Source organism: Macaca fascicularis, chromosome 14, assembly GCF_037993035.2.
Source record: "Macaca fascicularis isolate 582-1 chromosome 14, T2T-MFA8v1.1".
Lineage (NCBI taxonomy): Eukaryota > Metazoa > Chordata > Mammalia > Primates > Cercopithecidae > Macaca > Macaca fascicularis.
Genome location: NC_088388.1, coordinates 4,504,566 through 4,527,158, shown reverse-complemented (window position 1 = coordinate 4,527,158; position 22,593 = coordinate 4,504,566). Strand labels below are relative to the sequence as shown.

Below are 22,593 nucleotides of genomic sequence, written 5' to 3'. Positions count from 1 at the left end.
GTGCCGTTGGCTGCTGTGTCAAAGACGCTTTCCTGTCTTATGCTTGAGTCGGAGACCGCAAGTCTAACAGGGAACTCGTGCAGTGATTAAGAGAGGGGTGCCATAGTGGGGGCCTAACTCCAGGAAGGGTACCCATGGGAAGGTGCGAGAGAAGCGATTGGGAGCCTCATGGCACCCTCCCTGCCTGGCCCTGGGGGCCCCTGATTTCATCCATCTATTTCCTCTTTCCCTGCTGAAATCCCTGGGAGAAATCCAGCCCCTAGACTCCCTATAGCCACTTCTCCAAAGAAAGGGCCTCCGATGGAAAAGAGAGACTTTCGATTATTCCAAAGGACTCTACACTTTGTTTCAGCTCTCCTGCTATTCCCATGAGTTAAGGAGACGCTGGCGGGCTTGACCAAGACAACTCCCACACTTGACCATGAATAATAGGATTTTAAGGGCCCTGGAGAGAGCGGCCACCATGTCCTTCCACCCCACGCTCTGCCCATCCCTAGCATCCCCTTAGGATCTGGGAGGGTGCAGCCATCTGAGAGCCCCTGGCTGGTGTTCTTCTCTATAGCGGACTCCAAAGGCACCCACTTTTGTGGGACTCTCCACACATCCAGTAATTCCTGGGTGCATGGAACTGGGCCTCCCTCCTCCGCAGACAAAGAAGGATGTGGTGTTTCATTTTCTCCTTCTCCAGTTACGGACACGCCCAGTAAGAGTGGGTTCCCAGGGGAAGGCAGCAGAGAGGCTGAAGGAGCCCAGATGAAGAAAGAAGCCTATTTCTCCATTTATTAAATAGGGAATCCTTTCCCCATTTCTTGTTTTTCTCAGGTTTGTCAAAGATCAGATGGCTGTAGATGTGTGGTATTATTTCTGAAGGCTCTGTTCTGTTCCATTGGTCTATATCTCTGTTTTGGTACCAGTACCATGCTGTTTTGGTTACTGTAGCCTTGTAGTATAGTTTGAAGTCAGATAGCGTGATGCCTCCAGGTTTGTTCTTTTGACTTAGGATTGTCTTGGCAATGCGGGGTCTTTTTTGGTTCCATATGAACTTTAAAGCTGGTGCTGGAGAGGATGTGGAGAAGAGGATGTGGAGAAACAGGAACACTTTTACACTGTTGATGGGATTGTAAACTGGTTCAACCATTGTGGAAAACAGTATGGTGATTCCTCAAGGATCTAGAACTAGAAATACCATTTGACCCAGCCATCCCATTACTGGGTATATACCCAAAGGATTATAAATCATGCTGCTATAAAGACACATGCACACATATGTTTATTGAGGCACTATTCACAATAGCAAAGACTTGGAATCAACCCAAATGTCCATCAGTGACAGACTGGATTAAGAAAATGTGGCACATATACACCATGGAATACTATGCAGCCATAAAAAAAGATGAGTTCGTGTCCTTTGTAGGGACATGGATGCAGCTGGAAACCATCATTCTCAGCAAACTATTGCAAGGACAGAAAACCAAATACCGCATGTTCTCACTCATAGGTGGGAATTGAACAATGAGATCACTTGGACTCGGGAAGGGGAGCATCACACACAGGGGCCTATTATGGGGAAGGGGGAGGGGGGAGGGATGCCATTGGGAGTTATCCTGATGTAAATGACGAGTTGATGGGTGCTGACGAGTTGATGGGTGCAGCACACCAACATGGCACATGCATACGTATATAACAAACCTGCACGTTGTGCACATGTACCCTAGAACTTAAAGTATAATAAAAAAGAAAGAAGCCATCTTGGGCTGTAATTATCCCATTTTGAGCTTAGCACACCGGGCGATAAGAGATCTCTGTGATGAGCGCCTGTTGCGGTTCTTGTTTTGGGAGCCCAAAGCACTACGTGGCATTCTGGTCACTGCAAATTCCTTCTTCTGCGTGCCAGGGCATCACCCACTCACGCCTTCCAGGTCAGCTGTGGGAGTGCCTACTGGGCAGGCGTGGGTGCTGCACCCACAGAACAAGCCCCTCCCCCCAGGCCTCCCTCCTTCTTGGTGTTCCTTCTGCACGGTCGTCCTTTGAGAGGATGTGGGCTGCGCAGATTGCTCAGCACCCTGGTTGTTTGCGGAGAAACCCACAAGGGTCTGGTCCCTTATGTATTGGGCTGGCTAGCAGCCCTGTGGCCCCCGGGCCTGTGGACCCTCCGAGAATAGAGCGTCCAGGGCTGGCTGACCCTGCTATTACCCCATTTGGCGGATGAATAAACTAGGGCGACTTTCCCAAGCTTACACCAGCTCTTAAGCAGGGCTTGAACCCCCGAATTCTGATTTCTGAGTCCCAAATACTTTTCATAGCTTTTTTTTAGTTACAGTTTTTTGTTTGTTTGTTTCCTTTCCAACTTTTATTTTAGGCTCGGAGGTTACATGCGCAGATCTGTTACATGGGTAAATTGCGTGCCATTGGTTCGGTGCACAGGTTATTTTGTCACCCAGATAATCAGCACAGAACCCTGCAGATAGTTTTTCCATCTTCACCTTCCTCCCAACCTCCACCCTCAAGTAGGCCCCGGTGTCTCCTGTCACCTGCTTGGTGTCCCTGTGTACTCAACATTTAGCTCCTACTTAAAGGTGAGAACACATGGCATTTGGTTTTCTGTTCCTGCATTAGTTTAGTCCGCTTAGGACAATGGTCTCTAGCTCCATCCTTGTTACTGCAAAGGCCTTCCTTTTATGACTGTATAGTGTTCCATGATGTATACAGACCACATATCCTTTTTTAGTTTTTTTTTGAGACAGAGTGCCTGTTGCCCAGGCTGGAGTACAGTGGCATGATCTTGGCTCACTGCAAACTCTGCCTCCCGTGTTCAAGTGATTCTCCTGCCTCAGCCTCCCGAGAAGCTGACATTACAGGCACCCACCACCACGTCCAGCTATTTTTTCTATTTTTAGTAGAGACAGTGTTTCGCTCTTGTTGTCCAGGCTGGAGCGCAGTGGCACAATCTCAGCTCACTGCAACCTTTGCCTCCCATGTTCAATCAATTCTTCTGCTTCGGCATCCCTAATAGCTGGGATTACAGCCGCCCACCGCCACACCCAGCTAAATTTTGTATTTTTAGAAGAGACGGGATTTCACCATGTTGGCCAGGCTGGTCTCAAACTCCTAACCTCAGGTGATCTGCCCGCCTCAGCCTCCCAAAGTGCTGGGATTACAGGTGTGAGCCACCATGCCCAGCCTGGACCAAATATTCTCTACCCAGTTAACCATTGATGGGCATTTTCGTCGACTCCATGTCTTTGCTCTCATAAATAATGCTACAGGAAACATATGCATACATGTGTCTTTATGGTAGAACAATTGATATTTCTTTGGGCATATATCCAGTAATGGCATTGCTGAGTTAAATGGTACTTCTGTTTTAAGTTATTTGAGAAATCTCCGTCTTGAGCCCCAAATATCTGACTCTAGGCCCTACTCCACGGGCATTACTAACTGGCTCCGGCTGGCGTGTGTGCTGAACGTGTGCCTGGCTTATTCCTCACTGGATTACCTCCAAGTTTTTCTCTCGCCTAGAGGAGTTTCCCCGTCTGTCTCCACAAAAATACACCTCCTTCACTTTGGGAGCTGCGCTGAGGACTGCCTCTGTGCCAGTCCAGGCTAAGGGCTCTGCCCTGGCTCTCTCTGTAACTCCACAACAGTCCCAGACCGAGGCTCTGTTCTTTTCTCTGTTGAAGATGCTAAAGTGTTACCAGAAAGGGGTCTTGATCCACACCCCAGGAGAGGGTCTTTGGATCTCACACAAGAAAGAATTCAGGGTGAGTTCACAGTCTAAAGCAAAAGCAAGTTTATTAAGAAAGTAAAGGAGTGGTCCAGTACGGTGGCTCACACTTGTAATCCCAGCACTTTGGGAGGCTGAGGCGGGTGGATCACCTGAAGTCAGGAATTCCAGACCAGCCTGGCCAACATGTTGAAACCCCCTCTCTACTAAAAATATGAAAAATTAGCTGGGCATGGTGGTGGGTGCCTATAATCCCAACTACTTGGGAGGCTGAGGCAGAAGAATCGCTTGAACCCAGGAGGCGGAGGTTGCAGTGGGCCGAGATCGTGCCATTGCACTCCAGCCTAGGTGACAACAGCAAGACTCTGTCTAAAGAAGAAGGAGAAGGAGGAGAAGGAGGAGAAGGAGGAGGAGGAGGATAAGAAGAAGAAAAAGAAGGAGAAGGAGAAGGAGGAGAAGGAGAAGAAGAAAGAAGGTAAAGGAGTGAAAGAATGGCTACAGAATAGAGCATTCCGAAAGTAAGAGGAGGAACGTGCCCACCCTAGGTACAGTGCTTGTTTATATAAAGGATAACAAAGAAAATCATGGGGAGATGTACTCTGTCACAAGGGTTTATGATAAAAGATTAATTGTCTTAATTACTATATTTTGTGAGAATCAATATTATTATCTCTAAAGTAAAATTAGGAATGCTTTTATTCTCAACATATCGGGATATCAGGACATTCCTGAGTCTGGGTCTGTTTAGCAAACATTATCAATCTGTTCCCTTAACGTAAACATCTAGGGGCTGGGAATGCCTCACTTTCTGGGAATGCAGCCCGGCAAGCCCCAGCCTCATTTTTCCTAATCCTCACTCAAGATGGAGTTGCAGCAAGTCCCAGCCTCATTTTTCCTAGTCCTCACTCAAGATGGAGTTGCAGCAAGTCCCAGCCTCATTTTTCCTAGTCCTCACTCAAGATGGAGTTGCAGCAAGCCCCAGCCTCATTTTTCCTAGTCCTCACTCAAGATGGAGTCGCTCTGGTTGGAATGCCTCTGATAGAAGCACAGAGAGGGTAAGAGATTTGCCTGAGATCACACAGCTAACAGGTCCCTAACAGACATCTCAGATGCGCACCCTGGCCCATCTGCCTCCAAGGTTTCAGCACGTGCCCTGGTCCCACCTCTCCGTCCAAACGTTTCCCAGGCCCTCATCATGGGCCCTCTTGGGGTAGCAGAAATGCACCGTGAGCCAGTAGTGGGGGGCATGTAGGCGTAGTACTGCTGAGCGCGCCGGCCCCCACGGGCTGTGGTTGTTCATTCGGTGGCCCTGTTTCATGAAGCCAGCTTGCCTGTTGTACAGTTCTTCACCCCGCAACTAGCGCCTTGTGTCCCAAAAGCTGCGGGCCAGCCCCTTCCTAGTAGATGGCTGCACTCCCCTGACGCTGGGAGAGGGGGACTCTGTGCCTGCTGACCCCACAGGAGGCTTCACTGCTTGTCTCACCCCTCCCTAGCTCCACTTCAGCCCTGGGAGATAACAAATGGGCCCCGACTGTCAAATAGAGTCAAGCACAAGTTCCGTCTGCACACTCCCATTTTGAGCGGGGGTGGGGGGAATTCACAAAAAAGCCAGGCCACTCCCACGAAGCACTTGCTTTAGAGAAAAGAAGCTTATTCTAAATCCACAGGAAAGAACCCACTGCGGCTGAGAGGTGTGAGCGGAGAGGGGAGGGACAAAGCCCCCATCCCAGGCCCTTTTCACACTGGCTGTCAAGGGCAATTACCAGGGATGGCTCCTTGTGTGTTTTTTAATCCCTTATTCAATTATTTGTTCTTTACCCTCTAAGGGATTATTTTCCCTCTGGTGTTTCTTCTCCCCTTGTGTCCTTTCTTTTCCTGCCTCCAGCTGTTCACATTTCTGCTCCTACAATGGCAAAGAGACGTAAACCTGTGACTGCCTGGCAGCCGAGAGCCTGGTCGTGGCCACCCGCCTGCCGGGGTGTGGGGCTCTGTATTCATGGCGGATGAATCACCTCCAGCCTGCTGTTTTAATCTTTGCTTCCACTGCACTGTGGGGTCCAGCTTTCCTGGAGCTGACATGTCGGTCCCAGAGCCTTCAGCTTGCTGCTGTCTGGGATTTCTGACATTTGAAAGCCTCAAATAAGGTGTCTCATTAAGTAACGTTGAGCCCTATTTAGCTATTCACTTGGATCCATTTTCTGAAATTATAGCATAATAATGGGGTTTTAACTGCTTGTCAGTTCCCCGAAGAACAAAGGAGTTTATCTGATTTGAGCCTGGCTGCAAAAAGCCCGAGAAAGATGGTCCCAACTTTAATGAAATGTCAGAGGTGGAACTGTAATCCTTTCCAGGGCCTGGGCCTGAGATTTCACATGGAGTTGACAAGTCACCCAGCTGAGTCACTCCCAGCTAGGTGGGGACGAAGGGGATGCACTGTGATCATCTGTCTGTGGGAACTAAACTTGTTCCAGGGATAAATAGGTAGGGTGCCTGGTGACTCAGATCGAAAGGGAAGGCTGGAGGCCTTTGTGCCCCGCCCATCTCTGCACTCACGTGCAGGACCAGAGCTCTGCCCCTGCCCCGCCACTCCCCAGGAGACCCCTCTCTGACCACCAGTTCGTGGAAATGGAGTCTGCGCTAAGCAACATTGCACTTTTCGGGAACTGGAGGTTAGCGAAGGGTGGTTTCTATTCCCAGGGGGTGGGTGTCTTAGTCAACTCCAGCTGCCATAACCAAATACCACAGACAGGTGCCTGCAAAAACCGGCTCGTATTTCCCACAATTCTGAGTATGGAGAAGTCCAAGATCAAAGTGCCAGCTGATTCAGCCCATGCCTTGGCTTTCAGACAGCCACCTTCTCCCTGTGTTCTCAGGTGGCAAAGGCAGAGACAGGAAGCCTGTTCTCTGCTGTCTCTTCTTCCAAGGGCAGGAATCCCATCATAAGGGTCCCACCCTCATGACCTCAGCCAAACCCAATCAGCCCCCAAAGGCCCCATCTTCAAATACCATCACCTGGTGGGTTAGGGCTTCCATGTGAATTTAGAGGGATGCAAGTCAGGCCAGAGCAGGGGGTCACGTTTCAAGGAGGGGACTGGATAGGGACCCCACATGCACAGTTTGGCAGGATGCATCCCTGCTCCGTGGTCATGTGTGACCGTGCCCTGCCTGCCTCCCAGAGCTGGTGGGCTCGGGGGTGGAGGGCAGAGGCCTGGAAGACATGACCCCTGCCCGTGAGGAGCATGGATCTCACTGGGGAGATGGGGCTGTCCACCGGGCGGCTGCAGAGCAGGTTGCAGCTCGCTCAGGGGAACCAAGAGAGCATCAGATGAAGCGCCTGAGATGTGCCCTGGTTTGGGCAACAGCATCTCAGGGGAGAGAGAGCTCAGGAAGGGTGTCCGCCAGCCGGTCCAGGAGGGGCCATGGGATTAGGGAAATTGGAGTGAGGCCTGCGTAGTAGAGACCTTGGGATAGGTCGAGGCGGGGTGGGATGCAGCCTGGGAGGAGAGGCAGCTAACCTAATGGATGGAGGGACGGTTGGAGAAGGATGGCAGAAAGACGGAGGGGTCGGTACTTCCAGATGCCTGCTGGCTTGAGCGCAGCCTATGGAGCTTGTTCAGAATGCAGATTCCGGGGACCCTGGGTGACTCTGAGGTCAGACAACTGCATTTTAACAAGCTCCCTGGGGAGATTCAGGAACACTCCAGATTCCCAGACCCACACCGAGAAATCCTGGAGGAAATGAACAGATTTCCCCCTGCCATAGGTAACCACACATGTGTGTGTCCCTCCAGCCCATTCTCCTGTGGTTCCTCCAAGATGTGGCAGGCGCACATTAACACATAAGGAGAATCTACGCCCATCATTCTATCATTCGCTTTTTGTAAACTGCATTGAAATTCACACAACATAAAATTAACCATTTTAGGTGCACAGTTCAGTGGCATTTAGCATGTGTTATGTATCCACACCTCTATCTAATTCCAGAACATTTTGATGACCTCAAAGGGAAACCCTGTCCCCATGAAGTAATCGGTCCCCCTTTCCCCCAACCCCAGCCCCTGGCAACTACCAATCTGCTTTCTGTCTCTGTGGATTTACCTATAAATATTCTGACTATTTTATACAAATGGGGCGATACAAAATGTAGCTTCTGTCCTGTGCTGTGCCTCTAAAGGGGACACATGGAGATCCCCGCGACCAAGCTGGGCTGTAAGAGCGGTCCTCTGTCAAGCCCTTACAGAGACATGGGCCCCACCCTGAGCACCGCTTGTGGATGAAGTCAGGGACACTATGATAGACCCTCTCAGGCAGGCACTGGTAACAAGCCCATTTCTCAGAGACTGAGGTTGGCAGCAGTGTGGTCAGCTGCCCACGCTCATCCCGATGAGATCCCACGTAGACCTAGAGTCTTTCGCTCACCTGCTGCCTCTGTGGTGGAGTTTGGACGCCTCTGTGAGGAGTTTGTGTGTCTCTGTGCTGTGAAAATCAATGTGGGAAGGGACCATAGCCCAACCACCTGCTCCCGTCCGGCCTGGCTTCTCGCTCGCTGCCACCCTCTGTGCTGTGTGCTGTGGTGACTCCTGGGCTCCAGATTTCAGGGGGATGGGCTTGTCCCTTTGACCACCTTGTAAGGCTGCCGCACTCAAGGCCGTTTCTTCATTGTACACTCGTGGGTGGGAAGCCCCGTCCCTGATACCAGTTGATCTGAGGCCTGGGTCCAGGTTTCTGCCCTTACTTGATGAGTCCCCTGACGTCTCAGAACCTCATCTATGTGTCTATAAAATGGAGCGCGTCATCCCTGCGTGGAGGGGGCCGGGGCAGGATCCGAGGGGATCAGGCATGGGAAAGCACCGTGCCCAGCGCCTGGCGGCAGCTGGGTAGTATACAACATTTGTATGAGGTGGTTGGCACATTGGCAAGGAGGACCAGGATTGGGGGCCTCAGAGGGCAGGAATCGGAACTCGTGTGGGTGAGGAGGGAGGACTCGGGAGCAGGAGAATTGCTTGCAGAAGAGGGTGCTCAGGGTCCCTGCTGCCTTCGCTCACCCCGCTAGAAGGTGGTTCTTCATACTGCTCACAATACCAGCTTTGAGGACCGGCCACCAGGTGCAGCACGAGTCTTCACATCTCCTTTCCTGCGGGCGAAGCCTAGACTCTACAGCTCCACCCCGACACTCAGTGCCCACAAAAGCCAGACAATAGGGCATGGTGGGGTCTGTGGCCAAGTGGAAACGCATACCCAAGTTTTGACAAAGGAATGATCATTGCTCAGCCGCAGCCTTCTGCTGCCAATGCTTCTGGCTTTTAAAGGAGAAGCAGGAAAGGCATAATTTTTATGTCAAATGTCTATATTTTTTAAACGTGTCTGAGCCAAACAAGCCACGTCTTTGTATCATCTCCACCCTCCACCCCACCCCCAGCCACCAGGTTACATTCTAGGCTCCAGTCTGGGTCCTGGTCAATCTACAGACAAGACACCTCCAGGACAGGGCCTCTGCTTCTGTCTGAAGACACAGTACAAATTTTAGAGCAAGAATACCATGGTTCAATACCAGGTGCGGTGGCTCACAACTGTAATCCCAGCACTTTGGGAGGCCAAGGCAGGCAGATCATTTGAGGCCAGGAGTTCAAGATCAGCCTGGCCAACATGGTGAAACCTTGTCTCTACTAAAAATACAGAAATTAGCCAGGCGTGGTGGCATGCACCTGTAGTCCCAGCTACTTGGGAGGCTGAGGCAGGAGAAGTACTTGAACTCAGGAGGCGGAAGTTGCAGTGAGCTGAGATCACACCACTGCACTCCAGCCTGAGCGACAGACAGAGACTCCATCTCAAAAAAAAAAAAAAGAATACCAGGGTTCAATACCAGCTACCAAGCTCTGTGACCTTAGGCAAGTTGGTTAACCTCTCTGTGCCCCCATTTCCTCATCCATAGGTGGTACACTTTAATAATCAGACTTGTGGCAACTACAGCTATTGTTTCCTTAAGGAAAGTTAAATATCTGCACAGAGAGTTTCTCCAGTATCGTGGTTCCGAAGACTCGAGTCCGAGAGAATGAGGTTCAAATGCAATGGCTGCTGCTCCCCTGCAGCTGACCCTGGACACAGCACTCTGAATCTCAGTTTTGTAAATGGTTTCCACTTTGTCAGTCTGTGAATGGGAATCATCCTGCCTGCCTGTGGTCATTATGAAGATGAGATTAACTGATGTCTGTAAAATGTGAGTGCACGGATACGTCCTCATTAACTGGTGACTGTTGATATGCTGCAAGCTGGCGAGTGCAGAGAGGGCGAGCCGGGGCGGCAGTGGGGTGAGTGTCATAACGGAGGCCAAGTCCGGGAAAGAGGAGGAGCTGGGGAGGCCGGGACAGGGAAGGTGCATGAGTCACGGTTCTCTGGAAGGACAGAACTAACAGGATATTGTACGCATGAAAGGGAGTTGATTCAGGAGAATCGACGACTCACACGATCACAAGGTCAAGCCTCACAATAGGCCGTCTGCAAGTAGAGGAGAAGGGAAGCCAGCAGTGGATCAGTCTGAGTCCCAAACCCTTGAAAGTAGGAAAGCCGGCAGTGCAGCCTTCGGTCTGTGGCCAAAGGCCTGAGAGCCCCTGACAAACCGCTGTTGTAAGTCCAAGAGTCCAAAAGCTGAAGAACTCGGAGTCTGATGTTCCAGGGCAGGAAGCATCCAGCATGGGAGAAAGATGAAGGCCGGAAGACTGAGTGAGTCTGCGCTTCCACGTTCTCCTGCCTGCTTTTTCTAGCCGTGCTGGCAGCAGAGGGGATGGTGCCCACCCAGGTTAAGGGTGGGTCTGCCTCTCCCCCTGACATTGACTCAAACGTTAATCTCTAGCAACACCCTCACAGACACACCCAGAACCAATACTTTGCATCCTTCCATCCCATCAAGTTGACACTCAGTACTAACCATCGTGGCAGGTAAACAGGCCAACTCTGCAGGTGTGAGTGGAGCCAGCCCTCCTGGGCAGTGCTCAGCCCCAAAAAAGCGTCGTAAAAGGGCGTTGTTACCCTGGGTGGGCAGAGGAGGACAGAGAGAGGCAGCTTTCACAGCCCAGTGGAGGAGTGGCTGGGGGCCTTGCAGACCAGGCAGAGACCGGGAAACGGCTGTCCTCCTCCACCGCTCCACAGCAGCTGCAGGGGCCAAAGGACATCTTCAAAGAGGCAGAGACCTCCCCGCATTGCCTCCTGGGGAGGGTGCCCACCGCAGACAGGCCACTCCCACCGTCTGCCTCCTGAGAGTCAGGGGCCCCCGTGGCCCCCCTCACCTGCCGCAGCCATGGCACTCAGTGCGTGTCTGCTGAGTGGCTGGGTTTCCGGCAGGTGTTTCAGCGATAGCCGTTCCCTCGCCTGCTCAGCTCTGCATCTTGGGAAGCCACGTTCCCCAGGCTCCCTAGCTCTCCCTCTTCCTAGTAGGTTCAGCCAGTGGGAAGTCCTTTTGGGAAATCAGAAGGCGGGAGGGAGGGAGCAGCCGAGATATTGCTCCCCATCTCCCTCCACTTCCTGGGACATCCCCAGCAATGACTGTGTCTTCTCCAGGCTCTGACTTCCTCCGGGGAAGCGCTTCCTCCGTGATCCCGGCTTCTTCTGGGCAGCTCCAATTTCTGGCTCCAGCATGGGCGCTGAGCACATCCTACTGTCCTGCCATCCTGAAACGGATGCCAGCTCCTGCTGTGGGTCATCTCTGGGTGGTCCCACCATCCCCCATGTGGCTTCTCAGCTTTTCCATTGCCTGTGCGAGCAAGTCCCAGGATTACATTACCCTGCTGTGAAAGACCTGGGTAGGGGGGTCCTATTTCCAGGCTGGGCCAGTTGATAGAGTTGCCATCCTAGACAAACCGCTGCATGCTCGGAAGCCTCATTCACACCTCGCCTTAATGGGAATGGGGTGTGTTATGCATAGACTCACGTCCTCTGAAACAGGTTCACACTCATGACTTCCGTTCTTTCCTGCCACACGTCACCTTCAGTTAAGGGCCACGTTTGTGAATTCACTCTGCACGTTCACCGTCACACAGCCCATTTTACTTGCACATCAGTGCTGCTGCTTCTCAGATAAACCATTTGATCCCTCTGAGCCTCAGTTTCCCCCTCTGTAAAATGGAGAGGATGGGAATAGTGCCTACCTGCTATGATCACTGTGAGGCTTAAATAACACTGATGCTTCCTCACTGATACTCCAAGTCTGATTATTAGAAGGCACCATTTTACAGATGAGGAAACAGAGGCACAGAGAGGCTAAATAACTTGCCAAAGGTCACAGAGCTCAGTGGCTGGTGTTGAACTCCGGTAGTATTGCCCGAAAATTTGTACTAAGCATCTTCAGACAAATGCAAGGACCCTGTCCTGGAGAGGTCTGTAGATCGACCAGCTCCCAACAGTGCCTGGCGTGGAACAGCTCGAGAATCGTGAGCTCTGAGGAACTCTGTGGCCTTCCTGTTACTCTGCCCCTCAGCCTCTGCAGATTTTCTTTTGTAGGGAGAAGCGATCAGGATAAACACTTCGGCCAGGGGCATCTCCTTTTGCAAGCTGTGTGCTCACAAAAGTCAGTCATTCAGTGCCTACTCGAGCACCTGTCTGTCCCAGGCACCTCTGGGAACTGGGGACCCAGGGGAACGAGGCCCCATCCCTGCCCCACACACAAGTCATGGGATGGGGATCCTGATGGAAGGCAGCACTGACACCATAGGCAAGACAGACGCAGGCTGAGGAAGGTCCCGAGAGGAGCTGGGTTTTTCTCACACTGAGGGGGATGATCAGTGGCTTCCTGGAGGAGGCGGCATTTGAACCATGCTTTGCCTGTTGGGAATATGAAGCCGAATGCAGCAGCCGCCAGTGCAGTTCAGCAGGCAGACTCCTGGGGTGGTTTGAAGCCCGAGTGAGTGAGTGGCCTGGGCTCACCCCTCGTTCCTCCTGACCTCCAAAGCGGGTTCCCCAAGAGCAATGGGGCAGGATGGTTGAGACACGGGCTCTGGGACCAGGCTGCCCATCCTCACTAGCTGGGTAACCTCGGTTGGGACTGGAGTGTCCCGTGCCTCAGTTTCCTCATCTGTAAAAAGGGAGAATGACGGTTCCTGCCCCACAGGATTGGTGGGAGGGCTGAACACATGAATTCAGATAAAGTTCTCAGCCCAGTACATCACCCTTGCTCACCAAACACCGATAAAAAAAGAAAAGAATGCCCTGGCTGGGCGCGGTGGCTCACGCCTGTAATCCCAGCACTTTGGGAGGCTGAGGCAGGCAGATCACCTGAGGTCAGGAGATCGAGACCAGCCTGGCCAACATGGTGAAACCCAGTCTCTACTAAAAATACAATAATTAACTGGGTGTGGTGGCGCATGCCTATAATCCCAGCTACTCAGGGGACTCAGGCAGGAGAATTGCTTAAACCCAGGAGGCGAGGTTGCAGTGGGCCGAGATCGCGCCATTGCACTCCAGCCTGGGCACAAGAGCAAAACTCTGTCTCAAAAAAAAAAAAGAAAATGCCTTTATTCATCGGAGATTCTGGTTTTGCCCCTGCCCGCAGCTGCCACCTTCATGGAGCACTGGAAGCGGAAACAGATGCGGCTCAACTACCTCTGGGACCTCACGGGCTTCGAGGAGGAGGAGGTCAGTGGGTTTGGCGCCTTGCACGTCACGCCCTTCCCCCACATTCCCCCTGCCCCAGGACCTCCTTGGGACTTACACGGAGGCCCAAGGTCAGAAAGCGCTCCTGGTCCAAGCTGAGGCAAGGCCGCCCCCCGCCCCCCGCCCCCCGCCTGCCTCGCCGCTCATCACCCTGGTGTTCTGAACACCCTCCGTGGCCAGAGTGACCATTCCCTGTCTGCTGAAGTGTTCTCATCCCCATGATCACGTGGACACGCCAGCCACCAGCGTGGTCTCAGGCGCATGCCAGGGCTCACCACACTGACCTCATCGCGTCTGGGGGCTGCCCGGGCTGTCGGCACCACCCGTGGAGGTGGAGAGGGAATGGACACTGTCCATGGGTCTCCCAAGGTGGCCGTGAGCATCTGCCTCCCCGGGTGCCAAGCCCGCATTCCCTGGGGCCAGCTCTGTGCCTGCAGCCGGGCGTGGCTGACAAGAGGGAACGGATCCTTGACTAACGTAGAGGGAAAGCCAGTGTCTGGCATCTTCATGCTCCAGAGAGAGGGACATTCAGTATTACGTGGCCCCTGGGATGCCGGGTGAACTGTACTCACAGGGATCCCAAGTCCAGCAGGAATTCCCTTCAGGGTAAGTGGAAATGAAAAGGAGTAACAGTCCCCACAATTAGCCTTGGTGCACAACAGAGGCGACCTCATGCACACGCTGTAAGGTGCAACCACGCTGACCACTATTTAATGTTATAAAACATGCTCCCCACTTTTTGGGAGACAGGGTCCCCCTCTGTCACCTAAGCTGCAGTGCAATGGCATGATCATAACTCACTGCAGCGTTGACCTCCCGGGCTCAAGCCCTCCTCCCATTTCAGCCTCCCAAGTAGCTGGGGCCACGGGCACACACGACCACGCCTGGCAAATTGTTTAATTTTTTGTAAGAGTCAGGGTCTTGCTATGTTGCCCAGGCTACACATGCTCCTTTTAAAAAGAGAAACTTTTCATGCATTTTTATTGTAATGTGGACATTTCTTTTAAAAGATATTTTTCTTTTAAAGGATTTTTTTCTTTAAAAACTTTTTCTTAACTTTTCTGTTGTATTTTCTCACACAATCTGCTCCCTCTCACACTGAACCCATGGGCCACTCTTCAGCCAAATGTGCCAGCTTCGGGCTGACAATATTGTCAACAGACAAGGGGACTAGAGTTTTCTGGGAGAGGCACGGCAGCTCAGAGGGTACAAGACGGGCCTCTGCGGCCAGGCTGCCAGAGTTCCATCCAGATTCGGCAGCAGCCTTGCTGCGTGACCCCAGGCAGATTGCTTAACATCTCTGTACCTCAGTGTCCTCACTTGATGGCATTTGTAGGGTCTCAATGGGTCAATAGATATAAAGCACTTAGAACCTGACCCAGCACACAGTGCCCCATAAATGGCTGCCCAGCTTGTGGCCACTGGGCCACACCTTTACCTGCCCAGATAACAGCCTCCACCCTCTTCCTCAGCCGGTCTCATTATCCTGTCCACAAATGACTAGGCGGAGATCAATGCAACCTGTTCACGGCACACAGCTCTGCAGGGCAGACCCGGGACACAGCCAGAGCCCTGTCCGTGGCGGGGGCTCTCTGGGTGTTCTCTTCCTTGCCGTTTCAATTAGAAAGATTCAGATAGGCCGGGCACGGTGGCTCAAGCCTGTAATCCCAGCACTTTGGGAGGCCGAGACGGGCAGATCACGAGGTCAGGAGATCGAGACCATCCTGGCTAAAACGGTGAAACCCCGTCTCTACTAAAAAATACAAAAAACTAGCCGGGTGAGGCGGCGGGCGCCTGTAGTCCCAGCTACTCGGGAGGCTGAGGCAGGAGAATGGCCTGAACCCGGGAGGCGGAGCTTGCAGTGAGCTGAGATCCGGCCACTGCACTCCAGCCTGGGCAACAGAGCAAGACTCCGTCTCAAAAAAAAAAAAAAAAAAAAAAGAAAGATTCAGATAGAAGAAAAAAAAAGCAGTCGCTGTCTTGTTCAGGAGTCAATTTCAAATGTCCTTTCTGTGATGTCCTTGTGGCTGGGGAAAGTTGGCAGTGAGCTCCAGTCCCCTTTGCTCAACCCCTTGGGGTCCCATTCCCTGATCTCCTGACTCCGATGGTTTGGGATCTTGATTTTGGGGGTGACAACCGAAGTCACTGGGCACACACAGTGCCAAGGGGCCTGAATGAATTTCCCACAGTGAGCCACTCGCACCCCCCAGCAGCTGGTCAGGGCCTCCTTTGGGAGTAATAACTACAGGCGAACGGGGCCTCCCCTCCATATAGCCTGAACCCCGGACTTCGGTACTGAAGCAGGACACTTGTGTCCCATCATGTGGCCCATGTATCCCTTAGCTGAGTCTGAGACATTTCAGTCCAGCACTGAAATTTGGAAATTTGGGGAATTTCCAAAACTATGGGAAAAGGCCACAGCTACAAAGGCCACAGCCCATAGTCACCCTCAAGCAGCAGTGAACCTTAAAGGAACCCAGGATCACCCACCCATCCCAGCTCACCTGCATCTTTTACCTTCATCCTAGTTCTGAAGAAAGTTGTCTTTAGGGCCGGGCGCGGTGGCTCACGCCTGTAACCCCAGCACTTTGGGAGGCCGAGGAGGGCAGATCACGAGGTCAGGAGATCAAGACCATCCTGGCTAACATGGTGAAACCCCGTCTCTACTAAAAATACAAAAAATTAGCTGGGTGTGGTGGTGGGCGCCTGTCATTCCAGCTACTCGGGAGGCTGAGGCAGGAGAATCACTTGAACCCAGGAGGCAGAGCTTGCAGTGAGCCAAGATCACGCCATTGCACTCCAGCCTGGGCAATGGAGCAAGACTCCATCTCAAAAAAAAAGAAAGTTGTCTTTAGTGGACAGGTCCTATTTCTAAAATAACAACCTAAATAATGACATCTTTGTGTTTTTGTTTTTACTTTTCTGGTTCCCTGAAGGAGGCTGTCAAGGTTTGGAATTTTTTGTCGCTCCTCTATCTTCCCACGGCCTGTCTCCCTGGGAGAGGGACCTTCTCTTGCACCTAATCTATTTCTACCATGCAGTTCCCGCAGTTTCTCCACGCAGGCGGGGTCTCTGCTTTCTCTTTACCTCCGGTCTCTCCTAACCCATTCTTCCCTTCCAGCACCCTTCGCTGACCTGCTCTGAGCTCCCCAAGGCCTGGCACCTCTGGGCTGCCCGCGCTTGCCGACACGTACTGCATCTCTTCCGACCCCCACAGCTCCTCCGTAGAATGTTCTAAGGGCCAGTTCATGGCTGGGTGTTCACTGCAGCCTGGTACAGGTTTCTCCACCTCTAGGAGGACACAGAGGCCAGACTCGGTGGCCCTCTCAATGGGCTGGGGTTCCCCACAAGCGGGATAATCCTGGGTCACTATCCAGACGACAGACGGGGGGATTACATTGGAAATATTCTCAGCAGCCAACTATGAACTGGACCCAAAGGGTGCCCGAGGCTAATCCATGGACTGATTTGCCAAGTATGCTGACGCTGAGAAGCTCAGACTCACAATTAACAAGGCCTCCGTCTTGACTTGGTTTCATTCATAGGATCATCCCAGAGCTGAATATGAAGCCAGAGTCTTGGAGAAGTCTCTGAAGAAAGAGTACAAAAACAAAGAGGTATGGTGGCCACTGCGGGTTAACTTTCCCAGCAATAAAACACTGTGTTCATCAACAATGTAGACCTGGGATCAGCCCAGATAACAAAGATTGTAGGCAGTGTAACCCCGTGTTGCAGCTGCTCAATTCTGCCATGGTAGCATCAAAAGGAGCCATAGACAGTAGGTAAACACATGGGCCTGTGTTCCACACACTGTGTTCCAATAAAACTTTATTTGCAAAAACAGACAGGGGGCCAGATTTGGCCGAAGGGCTATAGTTTATCAAACCTCCTCTAGATCTCTGTCTTGATGTATCCTGAGGGTGATCTCAAATTTCAGCAAGCATTTCAACCACAAGAACCATGTGGCTTTGAGGCTTCAAAGTTTTTTCACAGTACACCGCTCCTGTTCTATGTCAAACAACGAAACAGAAGCCTTTGCCAAACCAGCACCCCTGAGCAAATGGCCAGTTCCTTGTTTCACTCAGACTGTGAGAATGAGGGTGAGACATGTTTTGCAATGTTTTTGAGGTCATCATCTTTTTATAATAATTGCTCTTCTTTTTCCCCAAACGTCTCATTCAAATTAAGTCGTATGTGCAGCCAGGATTCTCGAAGACCTCCAGAGGTGCTTGCCAGCTTTGTTTGTTTGTTTGTTTGTTTGTTCATTTGTTTGTTTGTTAAGACAGAGTCTCTCTCTGTCGCTCAGGCTGGAGTGCATGGCGTGATCTCGGCTCACTGGTCCCCCCGCCTCCCGGGTTCAAGTAATTCTCATGCCTCAACCTCCCGGGTAGCTGGGACTACAGGCGTGCACCACCGTGCCCAGCTAATTTTTTGTGTTTCACTGTGTTGCCCAGGCTGGTCTCGAACTCCTGACCCCAAGAGATCTGCTTGCCTTGGCCTCCCAAAGTGCTGGGATTACAGACGTGAGCCACGGTGCCCAGCCAAGTTTTTTTAATGGTGTTTTTCACATGATATGGGACAAGCAGGCATGGAGTTCCTGGCCTTGTCAGCCTCTAACGGAGGCTGGAGATGCCTGCACTGAGGGATGAGGGCAGTCGAGGGAGCTCTCACAGGTCCCGACCTTGTGTCATATCTACATTTTCAGCTTTGGGGACCGATCAAGACAAACCCCTGGGTTTGTCTTTCCTTGTCGATGTGTCAGGGGATAGTGCTCCACAGGTTCAAAGTGGTCAGGGGTTGCAGTTGCCAAAATCCCATCTGGAGGGTAAAGTGGGTGCTCTAGAAAGCCTCCTCCCAAGGCCCAGCTCTTCAAACACAATGAGAATTTGGGGTACAGCTCGGTCCTCCTATAGCCAGGAAGTACGTCTTTTTAAACACCCCTGAGGATCTGAGCAGGACTCAAAGGTGTGCAGAATACAACCATAAAAGCAGGAGTTATCGCCCTAAAATAGACTGTCTGTCTGACTTAACTCATCGGACATGCACGCCGGGTGCCAGCTGCCCTCTGAACTGGCCCTTCAGGCCCTCTGCCCCTCATTCCCTCCTGGGAAAGCAAAAGGCCTGGATGCCACCATCTCTAGGGCCCTGCAGGCGTCCGGCGTGTTTTCAGGGCAGCGTCCCGGCCCCCAAGCCTGGGTGGAAATGTCAGTGTGTGGCCCCCAAGACAGCCCACCCTGTAGCTGTGTGGTCGCACCTCTTAGAGTGAGCATGGGTGGGTATTCCACTCCTTCCTGAGGGGGAGAAAAGGGCTTTGTGGCACACACTATGTCCATTTAAGGCAAGGGACCTAACCAAGCCACAACAGTGCATCTGGGCAACGGGGGCCGAAAGGAAGCCACCACTTGGAACAGGGTCCGTCTGCCTCTGTGGCCCGTGGCTTGCCTTCAGCCCACGCTCTCTGATCACATGAAAGCAACAGAGGCATGGGGGTTTATTTTTGCAGAGCTCAGAGGTACCCCCAGGCCCTGTCTGCTTCTGATGGGCCGTACCCTTTATTTCCTCCTCCGTTCCATTTGGCTCCCAGCGGCTGCCCTCTGGTTTTGATTTCCCTCCAGCTATGGCACTGAATTCATTTATGAATTCATTTGTGAAAAGAGGCCCACCACCTAATCGGCACATGAGCTTGGGCTTCTGGGTGTGGCTTCCTTCCTGCTGTCATAAGATGCTGGTGTTGGCCGCTACCTCCCGCTGGAATCCAGCTGCCCTCTGCGAGGTGGGGCATGACGCGGTCCAGTGGAGGGTGCCTACTGGAGTCCCTCCTGTCCACCACTTGGTTACAGATGTTCCTTCCCAACGTGGGTCTCTGCCATCTCTTATCTGTTTAAAATGCCCAGAACCCAAGTCAGCCTTGGCAGTGAGCTTACGGCTGGCACCGGGAGGGGCCAGCCTGCTGCCAAGATGGGGACGGTTCCCTGGGCCCCGCGGTCTGCGGCCCACCTCCCGCTTCACCGCACGGTGCTCTCTTTCCCCCCACCCGCCCTCAGAAGCGCCGGCATATCCCAGAGGAGTCAACAAACAAATGGAAGCAGAGGGTTAAGACAGCCATGGCGGGGGTGAAATTGGTACTTTTCTATTTTGCGGGCAACGCGCGTCTTGACTGTTTGCAGGCAATCAAAGTCGATTGTGTTTTTCTTCAACAAACTGTTGTTTTTTTGTTTTTTTTTTTTTAACATTCACATCCATGTTTCTCTGTCTTCCTTCGGCACCCAGCGAGCCCGGCGTGTTGCGATGGCACTGCATGGCTGTGGTGGGTCTGCGGTGGCGGGGGCGGGGGGGCTCTGGCTTGATTTGGAGCTCGTGAAACGTGCTTGTCACAATTGCCTGCAAGCGATTCTTGGTCTTCTCGTTAACACGCATGCCACCCACCCCTGGAATGAGTGGCCTCAGGTGTCGCGCCCCTGTCCGCATTCCGTGACCTAATACATGCATTTTCCCATGGAAGAAATCCACCTCCATTTGAAACGTCCCGGGTTAGTGATGAGCTTCTACCTAGGGTTTCTCCAGACCAAGCCAACCTTGGGTGCTGAGAGCCTTCGGGCCATGTGTCACCACAGACGACGTTTGAACTTGTAGTACTAGCTGCTTGTTTCAACTTGCTCCACAAAGGAAAAATAACTATTATGGTCTGGGTGGCACTGGGAAAACATCTTCCATCTTCTAGACTTAGAAGTGAGACTTTTAGCTGAAGACATGGACTCCAGGTCCAAGTTTCTCCCAGACGTGGATCCAACAGTCTTTAGAAAGGCAGCTGGCATTACAATGCCCTGTACACAGAGGAATCACAGTATTTAACGGCTCTTAGTCCCGTTATCCTGTGACATAGGTGATAAACCCCCAAATGCTTCTTGGAACCCTATGTGTTTGCCCTGGCTCATCACCTGTGGGCATTTTTGAAGGCTTTTCTGAGTATTTCTGTTGTTCAAGTTGTCCCTGGGCCCATGCACACACACACACACCCCCCCACGCTGACACACAGACATGTCTCATCGTGATGGTTCCAGCCAGTGACGGGCATCGTTTTGTGTTGTAGACTGACAAAGTGAAGCTGACCTGGAGAGATCGGTTCCCAGCCTACCTCACCAACTTGGTCTCCATCATCTTCATGGTAAGTTCCAGAAGGTTAAGGCCAGAGGAAGTCAGGGGAAACCGCAAGGAAGTGATTGGCATCAGCTGGGCGTGGTGGTTCACACCTGTAATCCCAACACTTTGGGAGGCCGAGGCAGGCGGATCACTTGACGTCAGGAGTTCGAGACCAGCCTGGCCAATATGGTGAAACTCCGTCTCTGCTAAAAATACAAAAATTAGCTGGTGTCGTGGTTCATGCCTGTAGTCCCAGCTACTCAGGAGGCTGAGGCAGGAGAATCACTTGAACCTTGGAGGCAGAAGTTGCAGTGAGTAGAGATCACGCCATTGCACTCCAGCCCGGGGGACAGAGCAAGACTCTGTCTCAAAAAAAAAAAAAAAAAAAAAAAAGGAAGTGATTGGTGTCCTCCAAGACCTGATTCAGCCTTTCACATGGCAGTACCATTGGTCCCAGGGTGCGCCGGCCCCATCTCCTCAGGGCAGTGGGTAGGTGGGGAAGACTCACCACTACCCCTGAAATGGGAAGGGACCAGGGTTCCAAAGTGACCCCCAGTGGGGGCTTCACATGCCAGCGGGTACATAAGATGATTTCAGTGGTCCCTGATACACAGCTTTCATTTTGAGAGACATGATTTTTTAAGTATCTAGTAATTCAAGCCTGGGATTCAAAGATACCATTTAAGAAGAAACTGAAGACTTTTTAAGAAAGCCATTAAACTGACTGAGTGCAGTGGCTCACACCTGTATTCCCAGCACTTTGGGAGGCTGAAGCAGGAGGATTGCTTGAGCTTAGGAGTTTGAGACCAGCCTGGGCCACATCGCAAAACCAAAAATACAAAAAGTAGCTGGCGTGGTGGTGTATGCCTGTGGTCCCAGCTATTCGGGAGGCTGTAGTGGGAGGATTGCTGGAGCCTGAGAAGTCGAGGCTGCAGTGAGCTGTGGTTGCATCACTGCATTCCGGCCTGGGCAATACAGCGGGACCCTGTCTCAAAAAAAAACTGTTTATTTTGTGACCAAACATGACTTGAGCCCTGATACAGGCATCAGCATTAAATTAAGTAAAACCAAATTTTAAAAAGTTTTTAAAAAGAAAACTATTAAATAAATAACACGCAGACAGGACACGATAGTGCTACTCAGGGGACCGCAAGTCTGTGACGCGGCTCGTGGGCAAACATCTTGTGGCTTTTAGGGGATTTCAATCCCAGGGATTTCAACCCCCAGTGGATTCGGCCTTGGCCGCATACTAGCTGTGTTTCCATCACCCAGCAAGGGCTCGGAGCCAGCTGTGGTCATGTTAGAAATGACCCTGCCCTTGTCCAGTCTGACAGCTTGAAGGCAGCGCCTCCTGCGGCCACCAAGCCCAGAGACCTGGTACTCGGAGACCCAGGTTGGCAGCTGTGCACTGAGGCCCTCACTGGAGTGTCTCATTCAGTCCTTGCCACTGGCCAGTCCTGGTACCATCCCTCTCCTGCTGACACAGAAACTAAAGCCGGAAGACTGCACCCTCTCCTCTGGTGCCAGCCAGAGGCGGTGGCCGTGGTCACCATGTAGTCACTGGCATATGCCTGCAGAAACCGGTGCCAGTTGGACTGCCTGCTCCAAGATCCATGCCATTCCGTAGGAACTTGGAGAGACAGGGGCAGGGGGCTGTCTTTGTTTTCCGGGTTGAGTGAGGGGCCAAGGGCCCCCTGATCGAGTCATGGAAGCAGCGGGAAGATCCAGTGTCCCCTCACGCTCTCAGGTACAGTAAGAGGGACCCCGGCCGACATAAAGAAGTCCAGAGCAGGGTGGTCTCAGCGGCGGGGCCTGCCCCTCCCCCTTACCTGGGGAAGGAGAGCCCCTCAGTGGGAGCTGGGGGCTGTTGTGCTCTCCAGTGACTTGGTGGGAGGGCACCTGGCCTCGTGTTGAGGGGATGTGTCCCCTCTGGCCAGGCGCCAGGCGAGGGGGCTGGGAGATAGCCGGAGGCTCCCCATCCCTCACCCAGCAGAGGCTAGCCTGAGGTTCAGCCACTCCCACTGCAGAAGCAACAGCATTGTCACAGAAGGGCCAGTGAGGGGCTGGGAAGGAGGTGGCCATCTAGG

The 22,593-nt window shown here is 52.4% G+C and overlaps 1 protein-coding gene across 13 annotated transcripts in view; it reads left to right on the top strand.

Annotated features, from left to right (window-relative positions):
• The window catches only part of ANO1 (anoctamin 1), a 198,184-nt gene that overhangs the window by 145,502 nt on the left and 30,089 nt on the right, over positions 1 to 22,593 (top strand). For 4 of the 13 annotated variants that reach the window (XM_005576972.5, XM_005576970.5, XM_074012956.1 and 1 more), the window contains 5 exons: positions 13,266 to 13,348; positions 16,303 to 16,314; positions 16,912 to 16,983; positions 19,411 to 19,488; positions 20,457 to 20,531. In XM_005576972.5, coding sequence (XP_005577029.3) covers positions 13,266 to 13,348; positions 16,303 to 16,314; positions 16,912 to 16,983; positions 19,411 to 19,488; positions 20,457 to 20,531 — 320 coding nt within the window. Of the gene's footprint in view, positions 1 to 10,207; positions 10,445 to 13,265; positions 13,349 to 16,302; positions 16,315 to 16,911; positions 16,984 to 19,410; positions 19,489 to 20,456; positions 20,532 to 22,593 lie in introns of those variants that run through there. The other 9 variants (XM_045372306.3, XM_015434331.4, XM_065527824.2 and 6 more) reach the window with 5 other exon arrangements.